This window comes from Harpegnathos saltator, unplaced genomic scaffold, assembly GCF_003227715.2.
Source record: "Harpegnathos saltator strain DR-91 unplaced genomic scaffold, Hsal_v8.6 scaffold620, whole genome shotgun sequence".
Lineage (NCBI taxonomy): Eukaryota > Metazoa > Arthropoda > Insecta > Hymenoptera > Formicidae > Harpegnathos > Harpegnathos saltator.
This window is the reverse complement of record NW_020230450.1, coordinates 514,257-541,245: the sequence shown is the minus strand read 5'-3', so window position 1 is coordinate 541,245 and position 26,989 is coordinate 514,257. Positions and strand designations below refer to the sequence as shown.

Here is a 26,989-nt window from a genome sequence, read left to right as displayed (position 1 = left end):
AGGCGACGGGCGCGCTCGTAACCGAGTAACCACGATAGCGGTCATAGCCCTTATAATTGCTTTATTAATAGCGCCCGTCGTAGGCCAGTGGTGTTAAGAGCGCGTTCACACTGCGCTCCCGACACCGTGGGAGGCTCGTCTAATTTTAAAAGACGCTCCTCCGCGCGCGCCGAAAATTTTGGCCGTCGCCGTCGCGCGATCGCCGCCGCTGCCCGGTCATATCCGGAGGACCGCGCGGGTGACTTGATGGCTGCGATTTCACATCTCCCGTCACCCACACGCCGCACGATCGAAATACTCGGAAATCCCGTCACGATAGTCCCGAGAAGTTTTTTTTTTTTATTATTTCAAGCGACTATTGCAATTTTGAAGAGCGCTAATGAGACGAGTTCGATTGATTATCCGCTCGTTTAACGCGTTGACTGCGCCATTACGCGGAGAAAAGGGTTAATTAAATGAACGTAACAATGTGAACGCGTTTTAATTCAAGCGAACAGATTTCTTCTTGCCGAAAATTCTGCTCCCTTGGACGAGATAGCGTTTGACTTTGAGAGACCGACAACACCAGGTAGCAAGCATGTTTCTCTCCATATATGAGAAGAATTCATTTAAATAAAAATAAATATATCGAATAAAGATTAATAATTAAAGGGAAAAAGAAAGAAAAATTTGGCTGACGGGAAAATCCGAGGCAGCCAACGCGTTGGACGCAAAAGCGGAGAGACAAATGTGCACTCTTAACTACTTACGCGATAACGGGCCGAAAGCACAGCGTAAAACGCGCGCAGGTGCCTCCGAAGAGAATGCAATATAGCGGTGAGAGTGTATTCTCCGTCCGGGACAAAAGAGAACGTTCTTCGGCCCTCTCGCCGATCGGACATGCGTTCGCGTCGCGCGGAAGACTTTGATTTCGCGGCCGACTGGTTCAACGGGTTTCCCTATCGACGGCTTCCCGGATTCTGAGGTACAGATTGAGAGCGCGAGCGGCGCGACTTCCGGGATGATTTTCACGAGACCGCGATAAGGGACGCAGGCTCGATCCGTCTGATTCAAAGGACGAGATCGAGCACGCGGAGAGAGAGAGAGAGAGAGAGAGAGAGAGAGAGAGAGGGGAGGGGGGGAGGGAGGGAAAGAGAGAGAGAGAGAGAGAAGCACGCAAGCAAAGTCCCCGCGCGTCCTGCGAGTAGTTTCCTTTGAGGAGAGAGAGCGACTCGAGGAAACTCGACCGTAAGGAAGCGATAATGCATCTCTCGCAGACGCGCTGCTGCTTCCAGCTTTGTCTGAAATAATACGGACGGCAAATTGAAAACGCGATCGCGAATTATTCGCGCTGCGTCCCGCCGCTCGGCTCGGAAGAATCGCGCGACTCGACGGCGAATTATGCAGGCGAGCGTCTCTATCTCTCTCTTTCTCTCTCCTCGTACAGATTTCTCGGCATTTTCCCAGATGCAGCACAGACTCCGATTGGAATACCCAAGTCGCGCCGCACCGATTGGTTATCAGATTACGCTATTAATTGGGAGTCGCGTTCTTATTTGAAACATGAGCTCTCTCCGTCCGGAAATTCAAACGAAGACTCTACGGAAACTCGCGCTTTACTCTGGCGCTTGACTCTGGCGTCGGTATACTTTTATGCGGTGTCAAACGGGGAGTCCTATTTTTATGCCAATTATTGCATACCCGATAGGATAAAAAATTAAAAAAGATGTAGCACGAAGACCGAAAATAGTTTTATCGGAACGTTATTCTGCTAGTCTCGGGTCTCTGAACATTTTTAACTCCGCAAACTGAGTTTTCCACACAGAATCGCGAATATTTGATACATCTGACCGAAATCTGCGCGGATTTCGAGAAATCGAGCTGCATCGCAATTTTATTGGGTTGGCAACTGAGTGATTGCGGATTTTAAATAAGAATGAAAATTCAAAATTTTAAATTTGCTTTTTTAAATTTTTTTCAATGCATGTATGCGATACATTGAGCTACCCTGCAATATCACGCGTTGTGCTATGACGATCTGAATCGATAATGGCCTTGATATGGGTCTCATCGACTTCAACTGGACGGCCAGATCGTTGAGCATTTTTCAATGAAAAATCACCAGAACGAAATCTGGCAAGCCAATTTTGACACTGCCTTTCTTTCAAGGCTTCATTCCCATATACGGCACATAACTTCTTGTGTGCTTGCGATGCGTTCTTGCCTCTTCGGAAATAATACAATAAAATATGTCTGAAGTGCACGTCTTGCTCTTTCATTTTTAAATTGGGATAAAAACAAAACTAAGCAACTAATCGATATAATTTCTGTACTAAATGAAAGGTAGAAGTCCAAACAATAAGAAAAAGATATAGGTTAGGTACTTTGAACACGTTAACGAAACAAAAGAAAGTGTAAAATCCATCTGTCGACAAAATCCGCAATCACTTAGTTGCCAACCCAATAGAAACCCTGAGAAATTTTCCAGCCACCCTCCTCTCTCTTTCTCTTTGTCTCTCTTCAGTCAGAGTCCTTTAATTTTACCGAATCACGAATAAACTCGGAATGACGGAGTGGCCGGGCTTCGCTGTGACTCAGTGCGCGGTGGTTTCCCACCGTGAGCGCCGCGAAGGCCAAACGGCGGGAAGTTACGAGCGGAGTCTGCGAAATGGCGCGCGCGAGCGCGAATGTGAAAGATAAATTCCTAAGGAGGGAGACCGTCCCGCTGAGAGAGGAGCCGAGAGAAAGACAGAGAGAGAGAGAGAGAGAGAGAGAGAGAGAGAGAGAGAGAGAGAGAGAGAGAGAGAGAGAGAGAGAGAGAGAGAGAGAGAGAAAGAGCGGCCGGTCGCGTCGGGACTGCCGTTTATACCACTTTTTTTCCCGGCACTTTATTGCCGGCGGTCCGGGAGAAGTCGAAAAATCGCCATTCGCACTTGTCGCACCTGTCGAGTCGTCGTACGCGACGAAAACTCGCTGACAAACGCATCACGCTGATAAAACACAGTCTGCAGTAATATCTCGCGATATATAAGCGGCCGGTTGTAACCCGGCGACGCCGAGCCGCCGCGCGAAATTGTCGAAATATCGCGCGAAATGTACGCGACGGCGGCGACGTTTCTCTATTTGGAGCGAAAGCGCCGCTTCGCGAACGGCACACGTCACACGGCTTCGGTCTCCTCGCTCTCTTCTTTATCTCTCCTCCGGTCATAATAGAATTGCGGTTTATCGTGCGGGAACAATAGGCGAGAGTGACAGATATAATCACGCGGCGGGAAGTAAGCCGTTCGCATAAAATGCGGGAGATAATGTTTTGCCAGGGCGACCTTCGCCTTTCTTCGCTATTCAACCGGGATACAGTCCCTGACTTTATTCGCACTTTATTGCCGCTAATAAAGGATACTCGAGGTCACTGAACGGACTCGCGCGCGCGCGCGCGCGAGCGCCGGGCGACGTCTCATTTCCGCGTCGGGGAACAATGCTCTCTTTATACACAATGTAACGGACGATCTGAAGAGGATTCATCGATCCAATAAACAGCATCGAGCGCTCTAAGCCGCCCGTGCGGGTGACGGGTATTCCCTTCCTCGTCGGTCGACTTTCGCGCTGCGATCAGCGGCATCAAGCAGCCGAGCTACCAGGGTAGCCTGCGCGAAATGGTATCCACTTCTGGGCCCCCGGCTTCTGAACTCGAGGTTCGAGTAATCGTTACGTCGAAACGACCGACTTCGAAAATCCATGCGCGTCTGTGTAACCATTTTTTTCTCGTGTAGCTTTTATCTCTTGCATTCTGACGGCTAAGCCATCAGCTGCTCTTCCTTCGCAGTTGCTTCCCCTTCAGGAGGCAGTTGTTTACATCGACGAACGCGAGACGAATAACGCGCCGATTTAACGATCTAACGATTAATTATAATTGAACAGAGTTTCGAGAAGCGAAGAGTTTAATTAGGATTTCTGCTGTTCACTCAAGTACGGAATTTCAATTGTCAATATCCACGATGAAAGTTGAACTTCCATAATGTCCATGACGAATGAACATTGAATTTGCCATTATGTCCGCAATGAAAATTCGGGATTCCCGTTGATTTGCTCGACGAGAACTGAATTTCCATTGAGCGCACAGCGAAAAACGGAGCGGAGTTTCCATTGTATTTCTGTAGTATTACGTCCGGCTGGCAGAACCTCGCTTCTTCCCCCAGACATGTTCCCGCGCTTTCTGAATTAATTCACAAACAATCTTGAGATTCACGTAGCTGGAAACGATGCGATCGACCGAAGTCTCTCGATAATCGACGATCTGTCGATAATAAAACATCCACGCGACTGAATGTACCACTGAATGGCATCACAGCCCTGCTAAGCGTCGCGCATTTAAGATAAATCTCCCAGTAACCGGATGTTAAGCGTAGGTCGCCAAAAAAAAATAGGATATATAATTCAGAATAATTTTGATAGAAATATTTACATTTATTCGAAAACTTAAGATTCCCTTAAGCAGAGAAAAATGATTTAAACCGATGTAAGTATATAACTATTATTAATGAAATATTTACACAAGTAATGAAGCGCATTAATGTACCAGTGACCGGAAAGTTGAAATAAATTATGGCCCAATGTTTGGATATATTTGTCCCAGTGTCTGACCGCAGTTATAAAATTGGTATGTGTTAACGGGAAATAATATAAATACAAATACTACCTCTTAATGAATTTATTAACGATCGGCCATTATTTTGCCGGACCATAGGTGCATACTTATTTAATTAATTTTTATTTTAACACAAAAGTATCAAATTCAGTATATCTTTTTCCAACTATCGTCAAATATTGAAATTTTTTTTTCACAATAATTATTACTCTTATTCGTTACTAAAATAAATAACAAATATTTTTTTTCAAAGTGGTCGAATGTGGGACGTGTCCAACCATTGGGACGTTTACCTTAATCCCTCGCGGTAAATGTCCCTTCATTTCCATCTGAGAGATCCCACAACAAACCGCCCGGGACAAAGCTGCCGATTGAGCGCGATTAATTCCCTCGTGAGGCTCATATGTCGGCCAGGTCGTCTCCGTTTTTGCGAGAAAGAGCGGGGCTTAGTTACAACGTGTCGGAAAGCACACAACCACGTGTTTCCCGTTGTGTTGCAAAGGGCGTAGCGAGCGGGTGTCTGTCTGTCGGTCGGTCGGTCGGTCGGTCGGTCGGTCGGGTCGGTTGTCGGTAGATCGGCCGGTCGGCCGGCCGCTCGCTCGCTCGCTCGCTCACTCGGTGGCAGGAAGTGACGACACATCCTCGGGTCGCGTATCGCGACGAGGCTACGTCGTCGCGTAGGCTCGCGTAGACGTAGAGAGCGCGGCAGCTGCCGCCCAAGTGACACTCCTTGGGCGCTTTAAAAGTCGCGATTCCGCTCGCCTGCGATCGCACGCATACGCATCGTGCAAGAAATTGCAGCGCGGAGAAGGGAACAGCGGAGTGAGAGGGTGGAGACGAGAAAGAGAGAGAGAGAGAGAGAGAGAGCGAAAGAAAGAAACGGCACCAGATGCGCGGCACATTTTAATTAACGTCCAGACATCCTCCGAGACGGATGACCCCGAGCTCAGGGCCATCCGATGACCCTTTTCCCATCGCGACACGTCCTCGGGATAACAGGAAGCGCGTCCCCCTGCCGTCCCGCCTTACCGCCCTGCTGCTTCGTCTTCTCCTTCCATTCCTTTCTCATTCGTCGCTCCTCCTTTGGACACGCGAAATAATATTTCCCACACAGGCACGGTCGCGACGGAGTTCGGAGCGTGATCGAGGAAGAAGGAGAGAAAAGGACAAGGGATGGACAGAGAGAGAGAGAGAGAGAGAGAGAGAGAGAGAGAGAGAGAGAGAGAGAGAGAGAGAGAGAGAGAGAGAGAGAGAGAGAGAGAGAGAGAGAAGTGTGTGACGTTGCACGGGAGGATATAATTTGACAATAATTTGCATCGACCGACTGTCGCAAATTCCTCTTCGCCGTGCGATTTATCACATTGTGCGAGAAATGAGATATGTTTCCGTCCAGCAAACGTTTCGCGTGTCGTCGATTCCAGGAGAAAGGCTGAAGACAGGAAGGAGGAGAGAGAGCGAGAGAGAGAGAGAGAGAGAGAGAGAGGGGTAGAGTGCGCTATCAATGTTAGTTTTCACGCTGATATCGGATAACACGAATTCCGATAAGCGAATATACTTATGAAAGACTCGGGCCAGGCGCCGAGTAATTTTTTTAAGGCCTCTCTCCGGCGCGATAAGGGCGAGCGGCTCGGCTGGAGTTTAATCTACGCGCAATCGCCGCAACGTCAGGGCGACGCAACGGACGCGCGGAAACGGAGTCGTCCTTCCCGGAACGCGGCCAGGAGTCTCGAAGTTGCCGGTGCGTGAGCGTACCGTCCGCGCGATTTTCCCTCTTTCGTCGCTCCGCTGCGGATTCCGGAAGTGGCTCGTGCCTTACGCCCCCCGTCCCGTCGCGTTTCGCAACGTTACGTTTAACGTAGGCGCGTCGCCGTCAGTCACCAAACTCGGGGAAATCGATCGAAAACGTCTCCTGCCGGAGGTACAACCGTTGAGACACGCCGGAGAACGGGAACGTTGTTGCGCCAGAGCGAACGAGAGAGAGAGAGAGAGAGAGAGAGAGAGAGAGAGAGAAAGAGAAAGAGAGAGAGAGAGAGGTCTCTCTCTCTCTCTCTCTCTCTCCCGATATCTCCGCGCGTTTAATTTTAACACCGCGTCGTAAAGATACCGCGCTGCGAAGATAGCCGCCGGACTCTCCGTCGGGCAGAAGGTGCGGCGAACCGCAGCTTCGGGAACCGCTGTTTGATTACAGGTCGATATCCCGCGCGGCGATATTTTTAGACCGCTTTCCTGAGTTACGGAAAAAGAGCCACAATTAATCGGAACGCGCCGGTCACTTGGATACGTGTGTATGTGTGTGTGTGTGTGTGTGTGTGTGTGTGTGTGTGAATAGGTACGTTGAGAAGGGGAGATACGCGCGATCTCTCGCAACGGCGATTAGTTGCCGCTCAGCTCAAGTATGTCGCACTTCTCTCAGACATGTCCTTATTCAAATATCGATAAATCTATGCTTATCCAGTTTACGAGTATCGATAGTCGGATCTTACACTCAGGACCGTCTCAAGTTTTTATCATCCGGCGCATCGTAGCCAATAAAATGCCCCGTGCGGCATCCGCAGATCAAGACGGTCTTAACACTTTATATCCTGACGATACTTAAAAGCTTTGTTTTTGAACATTTTTTTCTGTCTTGCTGTACGGATTCCTGTCGGTACTCATAAGTATCACCTTGAAATTATTAAATCGTTAGAAAATTTATTTTCCTGTTCCTTGTGTTTATAATATGCCAAAAGCTATCTAATTATTAGAGATGTGCGAACTATTCGAATCGAATCGAATCTAATGTAATTCTATTCGATTCGAATCCGAATTCCTATATGATTCGAATCCGAATACGAATAGGAATCAAATACGTTATCGTTTGCGTGCATCAGCTACAAAACGGGCCATCTGGGGTTGCATGTTCGAACCCTTAACTTGTAATTAACTTAACTTATAATTAATAACTTAATTATAAATTACTTTAAATATTTAAATATATATTTTACTTTAAGATGATATTACAGTATCAATATTCCCTTTCATATTAAAATCTTCCGTCATTATTTGCATGTCTAATAGTCGTGTTAAATTTTTTAATGATTCGATTCGATTCGAATTCGAATTTAAATAATGAGATTCGACTCGATTCGATTCGACATAAAAATTCTTTATTCGCAGATCTCTACTAATTACACAAAAACTTAAAGAGAATCTTAGATAAATTAATTCAGGATATAAAAGGTTAAACACATCATATCGAGAGCTAAATGTGAAACATTCGTCGCGCGCGTTACTTTAGAAAATAAGTCATTTAGCAAAAGACGTACCCGCAGACGTCTTGAGTGAAAACCTCGAAACGAGACACGTCTTCCCTCCACACAGAAGTGAGCGGGAAGACGCGGGAGATGTCGGGGAAAATTAGGGAAAATTATTCCACCTCTGCATCTGTTCTGTACATGCGCGGCGATCCTCAAGTTCCAACGACCATTGAGATGGACTGAATTGTCCATTCGGCTGAATTCGAGCGGCGACCAGTGGCCGCAAAGTGGCGCGCGCAGCCGTGCGCCTCGCCGAGAACGTGGCTTCCCGCGCACGCGGCGATGCGGCCCTGCAGCTGCTGCGCGCCGCCGTAAGTTGCACGCGGGGATTATGTTGCCGGCGAGTCATTCATAAAAATAACGCGGCCGGTGCACGCGCGCATGCACTACTACGGGCCGGCGCGTACGTGCGCGTAGACGCGTACGGGGATATGCGTACACACGAGCGCGCGTACGTCGTGCGGCGAGAGCCCGCGCCGAGGCAGATATTATAGGAGTCCCTCGGCGCGTGTGTGAGTGAGTGTGAGAGAGAGAAAGAGAGAGAGAGAGAGAGAGAGAGCCTCGGCCGGGAAGTGGTGACGGAGCGGCCGTGGCAGGACGAATTTCGCGAGCGCGCCGCCTCCGGCCGGCTCGTTTCACTTGTCGATGCGTGACGTATGTAATCGATCGATCGATCGATCGATCGATCGATCGCTCTACGAGGGAATTGTTCGCGGCTCTGCGAGAGCTCGTCCGGCGAGCCGGTGATTTTCATCGGCTCAGGAGATGAGTCACTTCGCAGACGCGACGGACAATTGTCTGAGAAGTGGCGAAAAGCGGCGTGTGTGAATGACAATGACGGTGGAATTTGGAGCGAAATACGCGGCGCGTATTTCACTCCGCCGTTATTCGCGAAATGATACTTATAGGGATTTTAGGGTTTAGCATACGGTTATTGGCGGAATGAATTTTAAATGTTTCATCAGGAGTTCGTCTTGCGTTTAACTTGCCTTTCTGCACGTAACGTGTTTGACATCTCGTGGAGAAGAGCGATTTTTCACGCGGAACAAAGCGGAAAAGGCCCGAACTCTCGATGCAAAATCGATGTTTCGGGCGGATAGGAAATATTAGGAAAGAGATTGCGCGCTGATGATTCATATCGTTATCTTTCGCCAGCTGCAACAACGGCCGACAATGCGACGACGATGATTTAGCGCCGCCAGTTTATTACGATCTAGTTTGCGCGCGCGCGCGGCAAAATTCGCGTTTTCATACTTGTCGGCGCGCAAACGTCACGCGCCGAGTGCACGAGGAGGAATGGCAGCGTGTCCGGGAGGAAAGTATTAACGCATTCGGAGAATTATACATTACGGCGAGATAACGATCTAGGCAACGTCAAAAGACGTCCAATCTACATTTAAACGACACCGCGAGAGAGCGCCGTGCTGTATGTGTTTTACGACGCCCCTATCTGGAAGGTACAGTTTAATTCCCCATAGAATTTGCATAATTTACTCGCGTCTGCGTGGACGATAAGTCTTAAAATACGGCTCGTAACGGGGGTTGGAACGTAACTCGGAGCGAGCGAGAAAGAGAGACGCAAAGAGTGAGAGAGAGAGAGTGAGAGAGAGAGAGAGAGAGAGAGAGAGAGAGAGAGGGAGAGGGAGAGAGGGAGACAGAGAAACGGAGTTGCAACACCTCCATAATTTCTCGCGCAGCAGACGCAGCGACGGAGTTCTTCCGGGCCACGGAGGTGTGCGCGCAGCTCAGATTCAACCAAGTGCCGTGAAATGCAGCCGCGGAGGCGGGAAATTTCCAAAGAAATGCCTCCGCGTATTAAATCGTCGAGTACGTTTGCGTGAGTTTTGCGCGTTTTGTCTCGCCTCGCGATTCAACGTTGCGAGCGAACTCGCAAGTCGCGCCTCGCGCGGCCGACGCCGAAGCGCGCCCTCCTGCGTAAATTATATTCACGCGATTACGTCGCACGATTGTATTATTCGAAGGTCTGATGTATCGACCAAATTGAAAGTCAGTCGACTGCGCGTCACGCACGGGAACTCGTGAAATAAAAAAGGAAAAAATAACTCGGAGTCGCCGCGCCGGCGTCGAGGCGGGTCGACACTTATTGACGCGAAAGATTGACGAGCGTTTCCACGCTGCGTCTCGCGAATCGATCTCGATGTCGCGGTGAATCACACCCTCGCGAATTAATCCACGCGCTCCCAGTCTTTCTTCAGTCCTTCGCTATTCCGAAGTCGAGTTTCACGAGGATTTAATATCTCGCCGCGCAGCCGAGCGCGCGCGATCGTCGTTCATAAGATGAACAATTCGACGCCGAGTAACCGGGGCCCGGAAAGGGCTTCTCGTCGCACCGACGATATAACTCAGCGTTCTGTTTATACGCGACACCGGCATTTATAAACGAGAGCGTTAAATGACTGAATAAACACCGTACGCAGTACTGATTAGACGGACCGGAGTGAGGTGTTTGCGGTAGTACAGACATGACCCTGAACTTGCCGCACGGGAGAGGCATCGTCGGGCGAAGCGCGAGCGTGAGTGAGGGAGAAGAGAGGAAAAGAAAGAGAGAGAGAGAGAGAGAGAGAGAGAGAGAACTCGAAGCGGCGAAAAATCAATGCGCATGGGTAATATCGCAAATAGATAGCCGGTTTCCGCGAATAAAGAGATAAAGTAGCGACGCTGCGCGAACGTTAACGTAATACGACGTATAACGTAATACGTGTGATTCAATCGCTTTGTAGAAACTGATAAGAGCGCGTTTGAAGCGAGCGCAGTGGGGAAATCTGTGCTGTGTAAAGTCCCGCGATCGTATTTACCCGATACGAATGTTTTCCTACCGCTAAAGTGGCAGCTATTTCCGTAAGCTTCGGCCTGCGAGAAAGTATGGAGTTTGCGGAGGGAAATTTTCGAGCGTAACGCGCGCTCCTACGATTCCGGAATAACACAGGAAGAAGAAGCTTCGACACAATAAGAACCGAGATGAGCTCGAGGCGGAGGAAAAACGGTTTCGAATCGAAATCGCGGCGGTCGCTCTCGCTCGAACGAATATCGCGCACGCTGGATAAATTTAGCACGTCGGCGTAACGATATAGTTGCTGATAAAATCACAATCGGTAAATCAAACGATCACTCATCGTCGCGATTATATGATTCGTTTAATCGACTCGAGCGAATTTTCTTCGCCCAGCAAAGTCTCGTGGATTCAATCACTTTTTCCTTCAGCAAAGGAAGCGTCCCAATTGATGACCGACTAACCCGATGTTAATTAACATTTTATTAAAATTTTATTTTGTTATAATTTTATTAATATATTATTATTATAATTTTATTATATATTATATATTATGTAATGCCCTCATTAACACATTAATGTTAACGAGTATATTATAATAAAAATGAATAACGAATGGAAATAATATTAAATATACATTAATATAAAACGCGTTGAAGCAAGTTGAGCCAAAGTTGATCTTGCTGAAATTCCGATTATTACATTGACCTAATTTGCGGAGAGGTTTCAATTTACTTGCATCTTTTCTCAGAAGTGACTAAGTTTTATGACACGAAGGTTGAACTTTGTACGTATCTTTTTTCATATTTTCTACTCGCGTATACTTGTCCTTATGTCTGCTTATTATAGCGCAAAATTTTAACCGCGAGCTTCGAAAACTACGTAAAAAACGTAGTTTTCTTCTCACCGAGCCACCTGCACTAATCTGCGGAAAACGTCATTTCACCCTGTGAACGCGTTAAAATCAATTTTTATTACGCCGAAGTTATCATATTTAAAGAAGCGTTGAACACACACATATATCGAAACAATGCGGAGCAACTCGCACGAGAAACTCGACGGCCGACGACGGTTCCTCGACGAGGTCGAAGAGCTGCCGATACAAAGCAGCGCTGCGGCATATCGCGCTACAGTGCATCGCGGCTACGGATGCGTTCATTTACGCACACCTGAACACGCCTCCGCCTCGCATAATAATTAGTATCCGTTCGGCGCTGGAGGTCGAGGTGGTTCGCCGCGCGCGGTGCAAGCGTCGCCCTCGCGAATCTTCCCGCGCCGTGTCGACCGGCCATTTAAGAAAAATCGTCCCCGCGATCAGCGATGATCGTTCATCACAAGGAGCCAACGCCGGCTTTCCCGGGGGCGATTTTCGCGATTTTCCCGTCGGCGGCCGCCTTGGCAGCCGACGGGATTTTAACGCGGCTGTAAAATCGTAAAAGAACGTGCTCTCATATCGTTGTCGTCGTCGTCGTCGTCGTCGTCGCGCGATCCCGCGACGGTTTTCGCATCCGCAATGCGGACGGAATGCGGCATTCGCCGGCGATGGGGGGGGGGGTAGAGTGGGGGCATCGCTCTCGACGAAAAGTTACGCCGGAAAAGTTACTCGTTGGCTCGCTAATGATTCGCGAGATCACATCGCCGCGCTCGGGCGAGAGAGCGAGAGAGACACGCCGACGACTTGTTCGTTCCGAGTCGACGTCCGCGCGTCGTGACAGCGATAATCGCCCGAGACGACAGAAAAATTGCGACGCGAGGCGAGGTTAGCGAGACAGCGACATTATCCCCCTCGATTTATTTCGCCGTCGCAAATCCCTCCTCAACTTTAATCAACTGCAGCGCGCGTCCCTCGAGAGCTTCCACGAGCGTAAGATCGTGCAAGAAATACTCCGAGATGTCGAAACACACACTTTAACGTACGCTTGCCCCCCTCTCCGCTTCTCACTCTTTTATTCCAAGACTCCATTACGAATTTAAGATGAAGCTGTGTGACCTCTTCTCCTCCGCGGAGCATCTACCTTCGTCTGGTTGATTTGAATCTATGTAGTCATCATTTGTTCTTTTTCTATTGCAAATGTTCTGCTCGTCTTATTTTTTTTTAAATATGTGAATGTTAAAAAATATGTAAATATTTGTTTAAAAATATCGAATATATCTGTTTGATACCTGTGATATTTATCTAAACAAGATCTAAAATATCCCAAATATTTATCTACTTATTCTCATCTCGCGTAATAATTAATATCCGTCGGGCGAATGAACCGTCGCGGCGTCTCTCTTCACGTCCATTTGCCTCTCTCTCTCTCTCTCTCTCTCTCTCTCTCTCTCTCTCTCTCTCTCTCGCGGGAACAGCTACTGCTCGCAAAGTCGAGGGACTTCTCGCGCAAGCCGGCTGTCTCCCCTCGTCGCTTACCGGCGCACAGGAAACTCTCGTTTTCAAGACGGAAACACGTCCGGATATCTCGACGAGGAGGAGGAGGAAGGAGACGGTGTGCAGGGAGGCGTGCGCCGAAGCGTGGACGGAGTGGATGCGACGCGAGATTTCTCTCGTCGACGCGCAATTACTCGCGGATTAAATCGACAAACTCCTCGAGAGTTGATTTCGCCGAAAGTGCACTTGTCGCGCCCGGCTTCGCGAAAATCGTGCCTCGTTTTCTCTCTTTCTGTGCTTCTCTCTTTTTCCCTTTTTTTCTATACGTACATAGGTCGCTCGGCTATCCGGTCGGAAATCGAGCGATTCCCCTGCTCCTCCTTTTTCCGGATATCTTCGGCGCTATCAGCAGCGCGATAACGACGTGGACGTTGATCGGCGGTCAGTATGCAAACGTATGCAACGGAGGATACGTCGAGGCAATTTCCTCGTTGGCTTTCGGGGATCGTCGCGACGTGAGCGAAATTGCTCGAAATTTTTCTTTCAAATCGACCCATTTCCCCCGCTGCACCCGCCCGCGCCCGCGCGCATGCGAGCGCGGGTCGTCGGTCACGCCGCGCCGGAGCGCTTCCGCGCGCGAGCGAGCGGACGCGCTCCGGAATTTATCGCGGAAGTAAAAGGGGTTCACGATCGCGCGCGGAGCACGAGGCACGTTTATTAATAACCGGAGATACACACATGTGTGCACGCAGACACCCACACACACACACACACACACACACACACACACGGTCCTAGAGGGTCGGAAATCGGGACGACGACAATTGACGGTCGACGAGCGACGCGGTGCGACCGTCGTCGCGGTTTCCCGCAAGAATCGCCTCCTCTCTCCTCCAGCCTCCGCCGAGGCTCGAAACGCGGATCATTTTGGCCGCAAAATGGAAGTAGCAAAATGGAGCCCGGTCGATGAGGCGATCCAGAGAGTACCGTCTCGTTGCTCATTTTCCTCCCTTGCCCCGGACTGATTTATTCAATTATCCTGGATACTTTGCTCACGAGCGCGTGCGCGTGCACGAGAGAGAGAGAGAGAGAGAGAGAGAGAGAGAGAGAGAGCAGGTAAATCGATCCTCTCTTTGTCAAAGGTTCCAGTCGGCGGCGATAACGGGAAAAGCAAATCGTATCGCCTCTCACTCTGCCGACGTGCCCGCCGACGGAGAAGGGGCGGAAGTTCGTCCGCGCGCGATGCCGTATGCGTGCTCGCCGCTACGAGTGCACGTACGCGCGAGTGGTTACGAAGGATCGATCGATGGAAAGGTGAAGCCGGGCGGGAGAGGAGGGAGAGAGAGTATTTGCACCGCGGCGGAAAAAATCCGGCATTCCAGTGCGGTTGTTCGCGAAACGCAGCCAGCGATCCGTGCGACGCCGTGCAACGGCGACGTACGAGCCTGCGTTTATTAAGTCTTTCTCACACCATTATCGCTCGCCGATGGATCCGCGGGGGGAAATTCGTGTGCGCAATAATGCCGTAATAATTGCCGAACGCGCGGTAATGGCGCGCAATATGCTCTCGCGGTCGCCGCGCGGACTCTCCGCGGGGAAATTGTATATTACACACTTGCTGGAGACATTATTTTATATAATAACAATTATATATGTTAATTGCACAGTATATCGAAAAACTACCGTTTACACCGGCGATGGACTTTTTGGCGGCTGAGCTTTTCAAATTCTCTCCCACTCCTTCTCTCTCGAGACTCATTTTCAATAAACGAGGTATTTTTTACTTATGGGTAATAATCGAAAATTATTCTCGACAATTATGTTACTTGTTGGAGTACACAGATTATACAAGGACAATAATACGGAATAATGCGGCTTGCACGTCGAAGAAACATTGTCACACTCATGATGTAAATTAGGCTTTCCGGCTGTGTTTTTCAGTCTTCTCTCCTTCTCTCTCTCTCACTCTCTCTCTCTCTCTCTCTCTCTCTCTCTCTCTCTCTCGTCCGGGATTCATATTTCATAAGCGGCTCACTTAGCTCATCGAGCACAAAGTCAAAGTCAAAGTCATAGACGGAGACGGGAGCGTCGAGACTGAAAGACTCCGCGTCGACTTTGTGTTTCATCGAATGTCGATGCTTATCGCTTCATCTCTCCTTGTCCTCTTGAGGCATAACGCGAAATATGACACTCGTTTGCGAGCGGGCGACAGAATCGTGAAAAAGTAGCAGCGATCAGGACGCGGACGAGTGCGAGAACCTGTTCCGTACGAAATGCGCGGGGAAGACGTAGCACACACATACACACACACACACACACAGACAGAAACACATGCGTACGATCGTACGCTCCCATTCATTCTCCAGCGCGATTGTGTTGCGTGCGGCGTTCATTGGCGGCGGTCCGCTCGATTGAGAAATACGGTGTGAACGGGACCTTACGCGAGAGCGTGCCGTTACTTAAACGCCAGCGCCGCTTTCAGGGAAAGTCTCTCAGACCGCAGATTTGCAGCAACGACGGCCTAAAGAAATTCTCAAACGGCCGCTCTTAGAGCGGCAGAGCGCGCACGGCGCAGGCAAGGCCGAAGGATCGACTTCCGATTTCGAAACCGAGCCGCAGTGTCGATCGTTTCGCGGCGGCGCCGCGGCCGGCCGCCAGGTATCTGGGATATCTGGTGCTTTCCAGCAACGCGGTATCTGTGTCAAACATTCGCACTCGCGACTCTACGCCGCGAACGCGCGCCGGAACAGCCGCGAATATCGGCGTATGTATCGTATCGGGTTGTTCGATCGGCTTGCAGGAATTTGTACGCGCGGCTCGCCGAAGCTGCCGCTTTTACTGTAGCCAGGCGTGATTTTGCTCAAGGATATATTATTCATTAAGAATATATTAAGAATATATATTTCTCTCAATTATCCTTTCAATTAGCACAGATCATACGGAAAAAAAACCGTGAATTTTTTTACGTCTAACTGAAGCGGGGGACACGATTTGAACAATTCGAAGCTGATACTTTTATAGTCAGGCGTCGTTTTATCCGATAAATTTCCCGACCATGTCCCGACCATTTCCCGACAGGAGACCGTACGAAAAAGGAAACCTCCGGTCCTCGAGGAAAGAGTAAGGAAATCCGTGAAGAAGGCGAGGAAGAAGGAGGCAGGAAAAGCCCGGCGTAAAGAGCGACAACTGTCGAAACAGAACGCATGCTCGCGGCCGATTCTAGAGAGGGGCAGAGAGGCGGGAGGTTCTCCCGCGAGAGCGAGAGAGAAAAGGAGAACCGGTATTTACCGTCGGAAAGTGCCAGGTCCTAATTTGCTTTTCTATTTACGAGCGAGCCGCCGTAGCAGAACGGAGCCGCCGCGCGCGCTGAATTGACAACACGAAAAGCACCGCGCCGCCGCGGTGAAATGACAGCTCTCGTGACAGTAGCCGTCGGTCGGCACTTCCGCCGCTCCCCGCGTCCTGCTTCACTTCGGCGACCGTTTCCGAGGAGGTGCCGCTCGGCAAATTGGCCTGCTATTTCGGGGGAAAGGGAGGGAAGCACCGCGATGCGGCGCGATCGCGACATTAAAAGACCCCGACAAATTCGCGGAGTGCTCCTCTCCGTCGCCCCCTCTGCCGCTCCAACCCCGCTGTGCAATCGGCGCTGTAGCCGCGTAATTAGCCTGTAATTTGCGTCCCTCCGTGTCGCGAAATGTCATCCATCCGGGACACGCGCGATTTGACACGCGCCGTTACGAAACGGCAATACTTTGACAGCTGTGTAATCCCGATACCGCATTAAGTTGTTAGGGCGACTGCGAGGGAGAAAAAAGGAGAGCCGAGAGAGGCGAAAGAAGAGGCGTGCAGCCGCGGCGACGACGGAGACGCTGGAGTGACACCTTGCATCAGGTCGAAATCAATCGCGACGTCCGTTCCCGATCCCCCTTTTCTTCGCGCTTGCGTCTCACCTTCGATTATTCCGCTTCCGTACGAATTTTGTCGCGAGCTCTCGTAACTGTCGTAACGTCGCGATCGGCGCGATCGAGCGAATAATTCGCCCGCGACCTGCTGTGGTCTTCTCCCGCGAAATAACGAATTTCGCGCAATTATCGCGCCGCGCGGCTCTCGCCATGCTCTCGAGGAGCTTCGGCGCTGCTTGGCTTCGCAAATAGATTTCATCCTCGAGACGGCGTTTCTGATATCGAAAGGGATCCCCCAGGGAGCCGTCGGAGCAGCCCGGTCGAGTGTCGGCTGTCGGCCCGGCGATCTCCGTCGCGGGGATCTTCGAGGAGAGCGAGACCTCCGGAAACAGACGGTAGGCGGAACAGGGTATTTACGGTCGTCGGGAACGCTGGCATCGATTATCTGAACGGTTGGAGGCGACGATAAAGCGGGGGGGAGGGACGCATCGGAGGTGATAAAGTTTATCGTTTACCAAAGAAAACGAGCGGCGCCGCTGAGAGCGCAATGTAGTTATTTCGGTTGGGATCCAGACACGAAAGCGGACGAATGAACTAACGAGCGAATGAACGACCGAACGACGAAGCCAAAAGCGACGAAGCCAAGGCCGCCCTCGTATATTAATCCGAAGGACTCGCGGGGCATCGGCGGGACAGATACACCCCCCGCGCCGGATATTTATACATGTAATTCCCGACAATTAACGTGTCCGCGGCGACGTTTCTCTACCGCGTGCTCGCGAAGCGATAATTGCCAGTCTTCGGCGTTTTTTCGCACCGCGCGTTCGTAAAGCGAAATATTTATCACGGTGCGCGCTCTCACCGCACCGCACATGGCGCCGCCGATCAGCCCGGCTTCTAGGACGATGTCGATAAAGCGAAGCGACGCGTACCGAGCAACAATAAACTTTAACTACGGACGACGAGCGCGCGATAACGCGCTTTACGATCGGCAGCCGCCGCCGCCGCCGCCGCCGCGTATCTCTTCCCCAGCTTGAAAACGCGCCGTTGAACTCGCGCGACGTTCATTCACGACGGCCGCGACGGCATCGCGGGAAGTTACCTTGTTGCAACGTAGCCACAGGATCACTGAGTTGGCGTATCTCAGGGGTCCGCTCAGCGCGCAGCCGCTGCTGGCGTGTTGCGCCCTCAGCAGCTCGGAGTGCGTTTTCCCGTGCTGGTAGAAAATCTCCAGCGACCTGAAACAGACACGACTCCGGATCTTCGCTAATTCCGCCTGTGGAATCCGCGGGAGGCGAATTATGCACGCGTCGAGGCCTGGCTAAGGCTGGATTCTCACCGTCCGCATTGACGCGTCTCCCTACCCCCCCCCCCCACCGCTCCCTCCCTTTCTTGCCCGTCAATCCTCCGTCAAAACGTTCTTCGACGCCTGTGTGCATCGCAATATTCACGGTACTCGTTGCCGTCACGCGTCTCAATCATTTCTATTCCGACGGGTTTTGACGGAGGACCGACGGGGACTCTCGTCCGCCGCCGTCTAGACAATTATGAGAATCTAAGTGAGCTCTTGTCGACTGATTGATTTCTCGTATTCTTGATATGTTTTCGTAAAACTTTATCCTTTCATCAACTTTTCTTGAGTCGCAAGTGACGTTGTTCGCGGGCTGAAAGATTGGTCGAATTAACGTGACGCGCGCCTCGGTTGAGGAGAGAAAAATCAAAATTTTCTGCTCTTACGGACCAAATTGTGTTTTTAAAAAATTAGAAAAATTTTTAGAAAAATTCCGTCTCTCTCTCTCTCTCTCTCTCTGTTTTTAACCAAGACGCACTTGATACGTTCACACGTCACTTGTCAATTCAACCAAGCTTCCTTCTCCGCGCTGTAAACTGGGAAATTGCGCGTTGTAACAAAGAGACTTTCCACTGGCGCGTATAAATAAACGAAGAAATAATATCGGGATAAATAATATCGGGATCTCTCGTCAAGAGCAAGTCGACCTGTCGTCGTCGCCGTCGTCGTCGTGTCGACCGTCCTCGTAAACTCGTCATTCACGAGAGCGCGTGTCCATTTAATTGTTTCCTTTCCCTCTTTTTTTATACCAAAGCTACACTAAACTTTGCGATTTATGCGTTTCATAAGTGGCCGACGTTACGTTCGCGCGCGACGCGACATTTTTCGAAATTTACCGAGCGTCTCGGCGCCCGCTTCCTCCTCTTCTTCCCCTTTCCCCGAAATCGACCACGTCGAAGTTAATCCCAGATAAAACTCGCGCGTGTCGGCGATTTACGTCGAGCGAGAAATGACCGTGCGGAAACACATTCCACAATTTAAACGCCCGTGCCCACCGTGAATTATCGTCGGTCCGTTCCGCCGCTCTCGCGCGCGCGCGCGAGGACCGGATTATTAAAGGCTCGTTCGTCAAACGCGATCAAAGAGCCCCGAAACGCGGCACTCTCTGCCTTCGTAATTAGCGATCGTCTTCGCATTCGCCGCCGCCGCCGCCGCCGCCGTCGTCGTCATCGCCGTCCTCGTCGTCGGCGGCGGCGGTGGTGGCGGCGGCGCAGCGTTCGTTAATTAAACGGCGTATCGCGCGCCGTAACGACGCTCTCGTCGCGCCCCAGGAACATCGTCGTCGGCTCTCGGTGGCGATGTGATGCGCTCGCGTCTCACGGTTCACCGGCCGCGATCGGCGCGGCGAGATTTTCATTTCCGGCCGCGAAAGCACGACGAGAAAGAGAGAGAGAGAGAGAGAGAGAGAGGGCGGGGGAGGGGGGGCGAGACAAAAAACAGCACAAAAGCGCGTATTGGGGGGGGGGGGAGGGCGACGGGGCATGACAAATATCTGACAAGTGCCGCCGCGTGTATAAATAAACGCACCGGCCAGCCGGCGATGGGAACAAAAGTCTCTATAAACGCCGCCCGGTCGGGGCGATCTCCAGAATTAACGGTCACCCCGACCTCCCCGATCGACGACAGCGACGGCGACGACGGTCGCCTAATTCCGTGGCTGGTTAGCCCGAGGAAACGGGATATCCCGGCGCGGCGCGAGCGACGCGGTCCGAAGGTTGACTTAAACTCGGGCGAACTTGTCGTCGACGACGACGACGACGACGACGACGACGACGACGACGTCGGGTCTGTGAAACGCGCACGTCGCTTTCTATTTCCGTGATGCTCGTCAGCGTCTCGTACGGCGCGAGCCCGACTCGAGAGGTGAGACTCCGGAGGGCGCGAGGAGAGGAGGCGGCGGCAGGGGCAGGGAGGGCGAGAGCCAAGGGGAAAAAGGATGGAAATTAGACGCGCGCGCGCGACGCGGTGCATCGTTCTCGGCGTAGAAGCGGCGCCCGCCGCGAGGAGGAGGTAAACGACCGAATGTCGCTCTCTGGCAATCGCGCGAAATTTATTGGTCTAGGTTAGAGAAGCGCAGACTCGCTCGCGCTCGCGCACGCGGAAGCGAGACGGACGAGCTCGAGTATCGGAGGAGGAGTGTCTTTTGCGCGCTCGAGGCTTTTTTCAGCGACGATCAGGGAATGTCGGATCGGAGTGCAGAGAATGCGCGCGAAGGCGATACCGAGTGAGAAGCAAAAACGGTCGCGCTGCGAGGAGAGGTGCGAATCTCGCGAATTTGCGGCTGTAATCGCGCATGGTGGACGCGAATCGGCGAGCCGTCTTCGTGTCGCGCGAGTGTCGCTGCGAGCGCGTCAGCGAGCGCGTAATAATCGTATCGTGTCTCTTTCGCTCTACGGCGACGGGCTTTCATCCCGGTGAGCCTCGCATGACGCGTCCCGTGTTGAAGAATCCGCTACTTCGTCGTTCTCAGGAGAGAGACGCGCGAGCGACGAGTGCGAGAGGAACACATTGGCGATCTCGCGTCGCCCCGAAAAGGCTTAAACATCCGGCCGCGCGTGTTACCCTAGGCGATAATTCATCTCGACGCTCCGCTCGATGATTACCGGCCACTTATCAGCACGGGCCAATGCCACGTCTTCGATGGCGTGGGGAACGACGAGAGGAGCGCGAAAGCGATCCTCTCGTATCAACGATCGCGCGTTACGACACGGACCAAGGAGTGTGTTGCTCTTTTTCTGTCATCGGAGATCGCCCGGAGTCGTAAATAAATTGTCGATGCACGCGCAACGTCGCGAATGTGACTGACGATAATTGATGAGACGGTGACTCCGCGCGGTCCTTCGTTACGTAACGCGACGATACGCGCGCGAGAGCGCGCGAGAGCTGCGCGTATTCTACGGAGCACTTTCGGATGCAAGCGGTACATTGACTGAAGCGATGCTCGATTTCATGTTGAGACGCGCGTGATTTATTAACACACGCTCACTAATTGTCAAGCATTTAGCTTATTAGGCTATTCGATGAATATTTCCGTGAACATTATGCTAAAATTCCTGTTAAAAGTTTATATTGGCCGGATAAAGTCTTCAAACTATTTTAATATTCCAATAAATATTGTGTCGAAATTAATATCCCTCTCTCCGCGGAAATTAGTATTTCGTCTTGAGTAATTTTTTTCTTTTCACGTTCATTTCAACTTCAACGGCCGATCTTTCGCCGGTCGATGTTAATATTTGACCTTTGCGAAAACCAAACGGAACTTGTAGACGCAGCATCTCTCTCTAAAAAACGCGAATTGACGTTTCCGGTGAGCACGACCGAAAACACCGAAGACGTCGATCGTCCGCACGTGCGCGGTTCGCCGGTCTCGCTGCCAGGCAAAATTCGCCCTTCGATCCAGGCTCCCTCTCGAAAGCGCCCCTCCCGCCGGCGAATTTATTCCGTTCCGTTCGGCAATTTGTTATTCCGCGCTGTAAAATTCAGCCCTAATTACTGTACAGCCGCGACTTTCTCTCTCTCTCTCTCTCTTTCTCTCTCTCGATATCCAGGATCTCGAATCTCCCCCTTCGCGTCTGACGCTGCAGTTCTCAATTCAATTACCCGGCGCGGCTATAGAGTCCCTGAGAAGTCGCCGAAGCGAAAAGCTGCGGAGCGGAAAGCCCCGGAACCGTCCCGTCGGCCGTGCGGAACGCCTCGATGGCTCTCGATGTCCTCGCCAAATACGAAATTTCCGAGACGCGCGGCATCGAGGGAGGAGGTTCGGCCGGCGGAGGTTCATCGGCCGAATTATTGAGGCGAACGCCGGGCTTAATCTGCCGGACGCAAAGTTCAGCGGACGGCCGTTCGCATAGAGATAGACGTTCGAGAGGGGGAAGGACGGGAGAGAGATGCTCATTAAATAATCTCTGCTTTAATTAAGCCGGCTCATTACGAAACGCCGCGCCGCCGCGCAGATACCGGTATCGTCGGCAGGCACATTCGCGCCTCTATCGTTGACATTCGTCGCGGTGGTCCAGATTTCTCGCACAAATTGTACATCGACAACTTATCGGCGCTTTTAACGGGGCTATCGTCTCGTTTTCTTCTTGTTCTTTTTCTTCAAGATGAGAAAGAGGGAAGACGTGTCTTTTTTTCTGAATGACAGCGAAAATGCGACGGAGAGAGCTCCTGACGCTCGGCGTAGCATCCGCTGGTTTTAGTAGCTTGGCGATATTTCGACTGGAAGCCGCGGACGAGACAACGAAACGACGACGCCGAGATGGAGGATCGCCTCGGCGAGCGAGAGAAGAGAGATGAAAATTTCTCGAGCGATATCCCGTTCCTCCATTTCGATCCGCATCGCGGTTTCGATTCGCCGTTTCTTACTGTATTCCCTCCCTTCGTGCGGCGGGCCCGCAAATCGTCCGGCATCGATTGTGCAATTCTTAGCGGCGCGCGTAATCGACGGGCACTGGAAAAGACGGGCGGAACGGCGAACGAAAAAGGCGACTTTCTCCCGGGACAAGTCAATTTAAAGACACCTCGTGGCGCGTCACTCCCGCGACGTGCAATTCCGCCCCGTCTGCTGACCGTCGCTTTGCACGTCTCTCGAGCGAAAGCCGTCGATCTGAAATTTCAGATTGTCCCCCAAGTTCACCGACTGAGAAGCGGCATCTGAAGATAAAATTCGGGAGTCCGCGATCTAATATACTCCAGATCGATTATATAACAATTGAGTCTTGATTCATTTAGTCTAGTCGTGTCTAGTTGTGTCTCACAAGGAAAGGGTAGGGAACCCGGAAATTCAAAAAATTACGAAACTTTATGTGGAAGTAAAGTAGTCGACCCGTAATGCAAAACTATTTTTTGTTCGTGCGGAATTCTAGCCCGAGGGGGTGAAACCACTTCGAAAAAATCTTTTAAAAGTATCTTTTAAAATACGAGGCAAGTTGCAAAAATGATTTATACGAAAGTTGTAGCGTATTTCATACTCTTTGCAACTGCGTATTCAGATTTTGCAAAGGAGGGCGGGGAGGGTTTCAAACATTATTCAATTTTGCAAATTCTGCTAAAAATGAAGATAATTTTTTTTCGAAGAGTGATTTTATCCTCTTGGATTAGAATTCCGCACGAACAAAAAATAGTTTTGCATTACGAATAAATTACTTTACTCCCACACAAAATTTCATAATTTTTTGAATTTTCGAGTTCCCTGTGTTTCCTTGTCAGATAGATCCATCTAATTTTTCGTCTTGAGACTTAAGAATAAAATCACAGCCGCCGTTTAAATATGAGAGAGAGAGAGAGAGAGACCGATGTAATTTCATCGCAAGAGTTTTTCACGATATTAACGCGACCGTATATTTATAAGACAGTCTAAAATTTAAAAGCCGGCTATGCGAACGCGAACCGGCCGATGAAAGTCCCAATAGTAAAGAAGAATCGCGATTCAGACGAAGGACGGCGCTTCAGGTAGCGCGATATTCTGCGCCGTTACTTCGCCAGGCCGGAGGAAAACGGTCGATTCGATTCCGGGAGGTATCGGGCCGTCCATCGAGGATACAGCCGATCGCGTCCGCGTCTACGACAATATCCGCGTGCCACCAAGAGAGACACTCGCGTGCCATCGCGAGCGACACGCATGTCGCCCCGTTAACTACCGATAGGTGGTTATTTACCGTTCGCATCAGCTGCGTATGTGTACGTGTGTATACGCTATCGAGAGACACAACTCCCTCTTTCTCTCCCTCTCTCTCTCTCTCTCTCTCTCTCTCTCTCAGATCGAGCGGCGTCCACCGTTCGCGCTTGTCGCTTCGATTTCCGATCGCCCGGCTAGCGTGTCTAGCACGCGAACGGCGTGCCTCGCGCGCGAGTGCTGCGCTTTGCACAACGGCGTGTATTTAGGACGTTGGAATGGGGTCAACGTAAATCCACCGATACTAACATCGACGAATCGAGTCGAGCGCGAACGAGCGCTCGCGTTTGCGAACGGTTCGCAACTCGGCCGGTGCGCTCGCGCGCGCGCGCGCGTGATTCGTTATGTGTTGTCGTACTTTCCCCTACGCTAGATTTCTCGACCCGCAACCACCGTGGCAACCGCTGCCACCGCCGCCGCCGCCGCCGCTGCCGCCGCCGCCGCCGTCGCCGCCGCCGCCGCGCGAGGCATAATGCGGTTAACGCGAAATATGCAAGGAGAACGTACGCCGCGCGAGAGATAATGCGAGATTAGAATTTTACGAGCCGTTCCGCGCGGCAAAAGGCCACTTTCCACTCGCATTTTCGTTGCAAGCGAGCACTGCGAGTTGTTGCCATAAATCCTGCCGGCCACGGACTATGTACTCGGGCGCTGTGATACGCGGGGTAGATAGCGACGATATTCTCTCTTTCTCTCTCTCTCTCTTTCTTTCCTCATGCGCTCTGATAACCTAATTTCGACGGGCGCGATAAGAGGTAAAAATTGAGCGAAGACTCTCAGACGAGTAGCGATCGGTTTCAGGGTTCAGGGGGCGGCCGGTGTTTCGAGTCGCATTGCCAGGGAAACTCGACGGCGTATCCTCGCGCGAGTAGACGACAATGTCCGTCGTTAAGGTAAACGTCCCAATGTTACCGGATACGTCCCCAGTATCCGACCACTTTGAAAAAAAATATTTATTATTTATTTTAACAATGAATGAAAGTAATAATTATTGTGAAAAAGAAATTTCAATATTTGACGATAGTTGGGAAAAAATATATCCGATTTGATACTTTTGTGTTAAAATAAAAATTAATTAAATAAGTATGCACCTGGTATGGTTTAGCAAAATAATGGTCGATCGTTAATAAATTCATCGAGAGATAACATCTCTCTATTCATATTCTACTTATATATGTATTACTTACTCTATTTATATTCTTCTGTTTATATTATTTCCCGTTAGCACATACTAATGTTTCTAATTGCGATCAGACATTGGGACAAATATATCCAAACATTGGACCATAATTTATTCCAACTGTCCGGTCACTGCTTCACATTAATGCGCTTCATTACTTGTGTGTAAATATTTCATTAATAAGACACTACGAGAAAATTGTATTAAAATTAAACAAATATTTGTTCGAATACGACTGTGAATACATTTACTTAAATTAAGCAATTATTTTCTAAAATTCACGAAAAATGTTTACATTCAGAGAACCTCTGTATTTAATTTCAGAAATTAGTCGCTTAATTTGAATAAATGTATTCACAGTCGTATACCAACAAATATTTGTTTAATTTTAATAGAATTTTTTCTCAGTGCAGATATATAGTATACATTGATTTAAATCATTTTTCTTTACTCGAGGGAATCTTAAGTTTTCGAATAAATGCAAATATTTGTATCAAAACTATTCTTAATATTATATATTTTTTTTACGACCTACGCTTAAACGTCAGGTTACTGGGACATTTACCTTACATAATTCGGTCGCGAGTAGCACAATGAGAAGAAGCTCCCGATACGGGCGGCGCGTTCAACGACTCTGCGCTATCAAGCCGCTGCCAAATCTTATCTCGCCGCGGCGTTTGCACAGTCGAGTATATCCAGCCGTGAAACGGCTCGAGTACCTGTACGAGTACCTGAAGATCAAGATGCCCTGCGAAAGTGACAACTAGCTGGTCATCACGCGAAACTGAGAAAGTCACGGGAAGGAAAATGTGTTCAGTCGGATGGAGGAATTTTCCGGTGAAACATGAGCGACTCGGAAAACATGTCCGTCTGAAAGTAGCGGAACTCTGTTCGAGTCGGCCCGAGATGCTGATCGTTCAGACTGAATTCTAGCAACTCGAAGCGGGACTTCTCCATATTGTGCGTATCTCAGCAGAGGATCGCTTCATTCAACCAGACGCTTCTCTCCGCTGCTCGATTGCCGTACTCGAGGCGATTTCAAATATAAAGTCGCTCCACTTTTCATCCTGAGACGCCATGTAACCGACGCAACAACGGCTTGAGACGAAATTAAGATGATTTTAAATATTACATAAGATCGCTCTGGTTTCATCCGAGAGACGTAAGAAATTAAGACAATCTTGGACACAAATGACCTGGCTGCAGCTTTACGACATATTTTTCTATGAAATCACCGAACGGACCTTCCCCGCGCGGATCTTCCTCCTCCTCGTTTTATCGACTGCCGGTCGCGCGACGTGGATATTATTATCCCAACGGCGACGAGGATCCTTCTCGGGCCAGCTCGCCGACGAAGGTGGTGGCACGCTCCCCTCGTCCCGACGAGGACGGGCAATCGTAAGATCGAGTATCTCTCACGACGACGGGATATCGCATCGAATCTAAGAACGAGCGGCAAATGCGAGTGCTTTGTGTGTACGTATACGTGTACGTGCATACATGTGTGCGTGTGTGTGTGTGTGTGTGTGTGTGTGTGTCGAAAGAGCGAACTTTCCTACCTCCCATAACGAGGAGCCGCTTCATAGGCAAACGGTGCGCTTCGCGTCTAACGCGACGGCGGCGGCGGCGGCGGCGGCGTGTTGGTCGAAAAAAGATTCCAGCGAGGTAGCCCGCACCATGTGGCAATGACAGAGTTACCTGCTTGGCCAAGGTTGAGACTGGGAACAGGGAGAGAGGGGAGAGGGCCCGAGAGAGACAGACCCAGAGAGAGAGAGAGAGAGAGAGAGAGAGAGAGAGAGAGAG

The 26,989-nt window shown here is 50.4% G+C and overlaps 1 protein-coding gene across 5 annotated transcripts in view; it reads right to left on the bottom strand.

Moving 5' to 3' along the window:
* The window catches only part of LOC105186462 (tRNA dimethylallyltransferase), a 101,934-nt gene that overhangs the window by 27,071 nt on the left and 47,874 nt on the right, over positions 1-26,989 (bottom strand). For 4 of the 5 annotated variants that reach the window (XR_003113814.1, XM_025304522.1, XM_025304521.1 and 1 more), the window contains exon 4: positions 18,084-18,219. The exons of the other annotated variant lie outside the window; for it this stretch is intronic. Coding sequence is in view for 3 of the 4 variants with exons in the window: in XM_025304522.1 (XP_025160307.1) it covers positions 18,084-18,219 (136 nt within the window). In the remaining variant the exon portion in view is untranslated. The remainder of the gene's footprint in view (positions 1-18,083; positions 18,220-26,989) is intronic. 5 annotated transcript variants of the gene reach the window in all.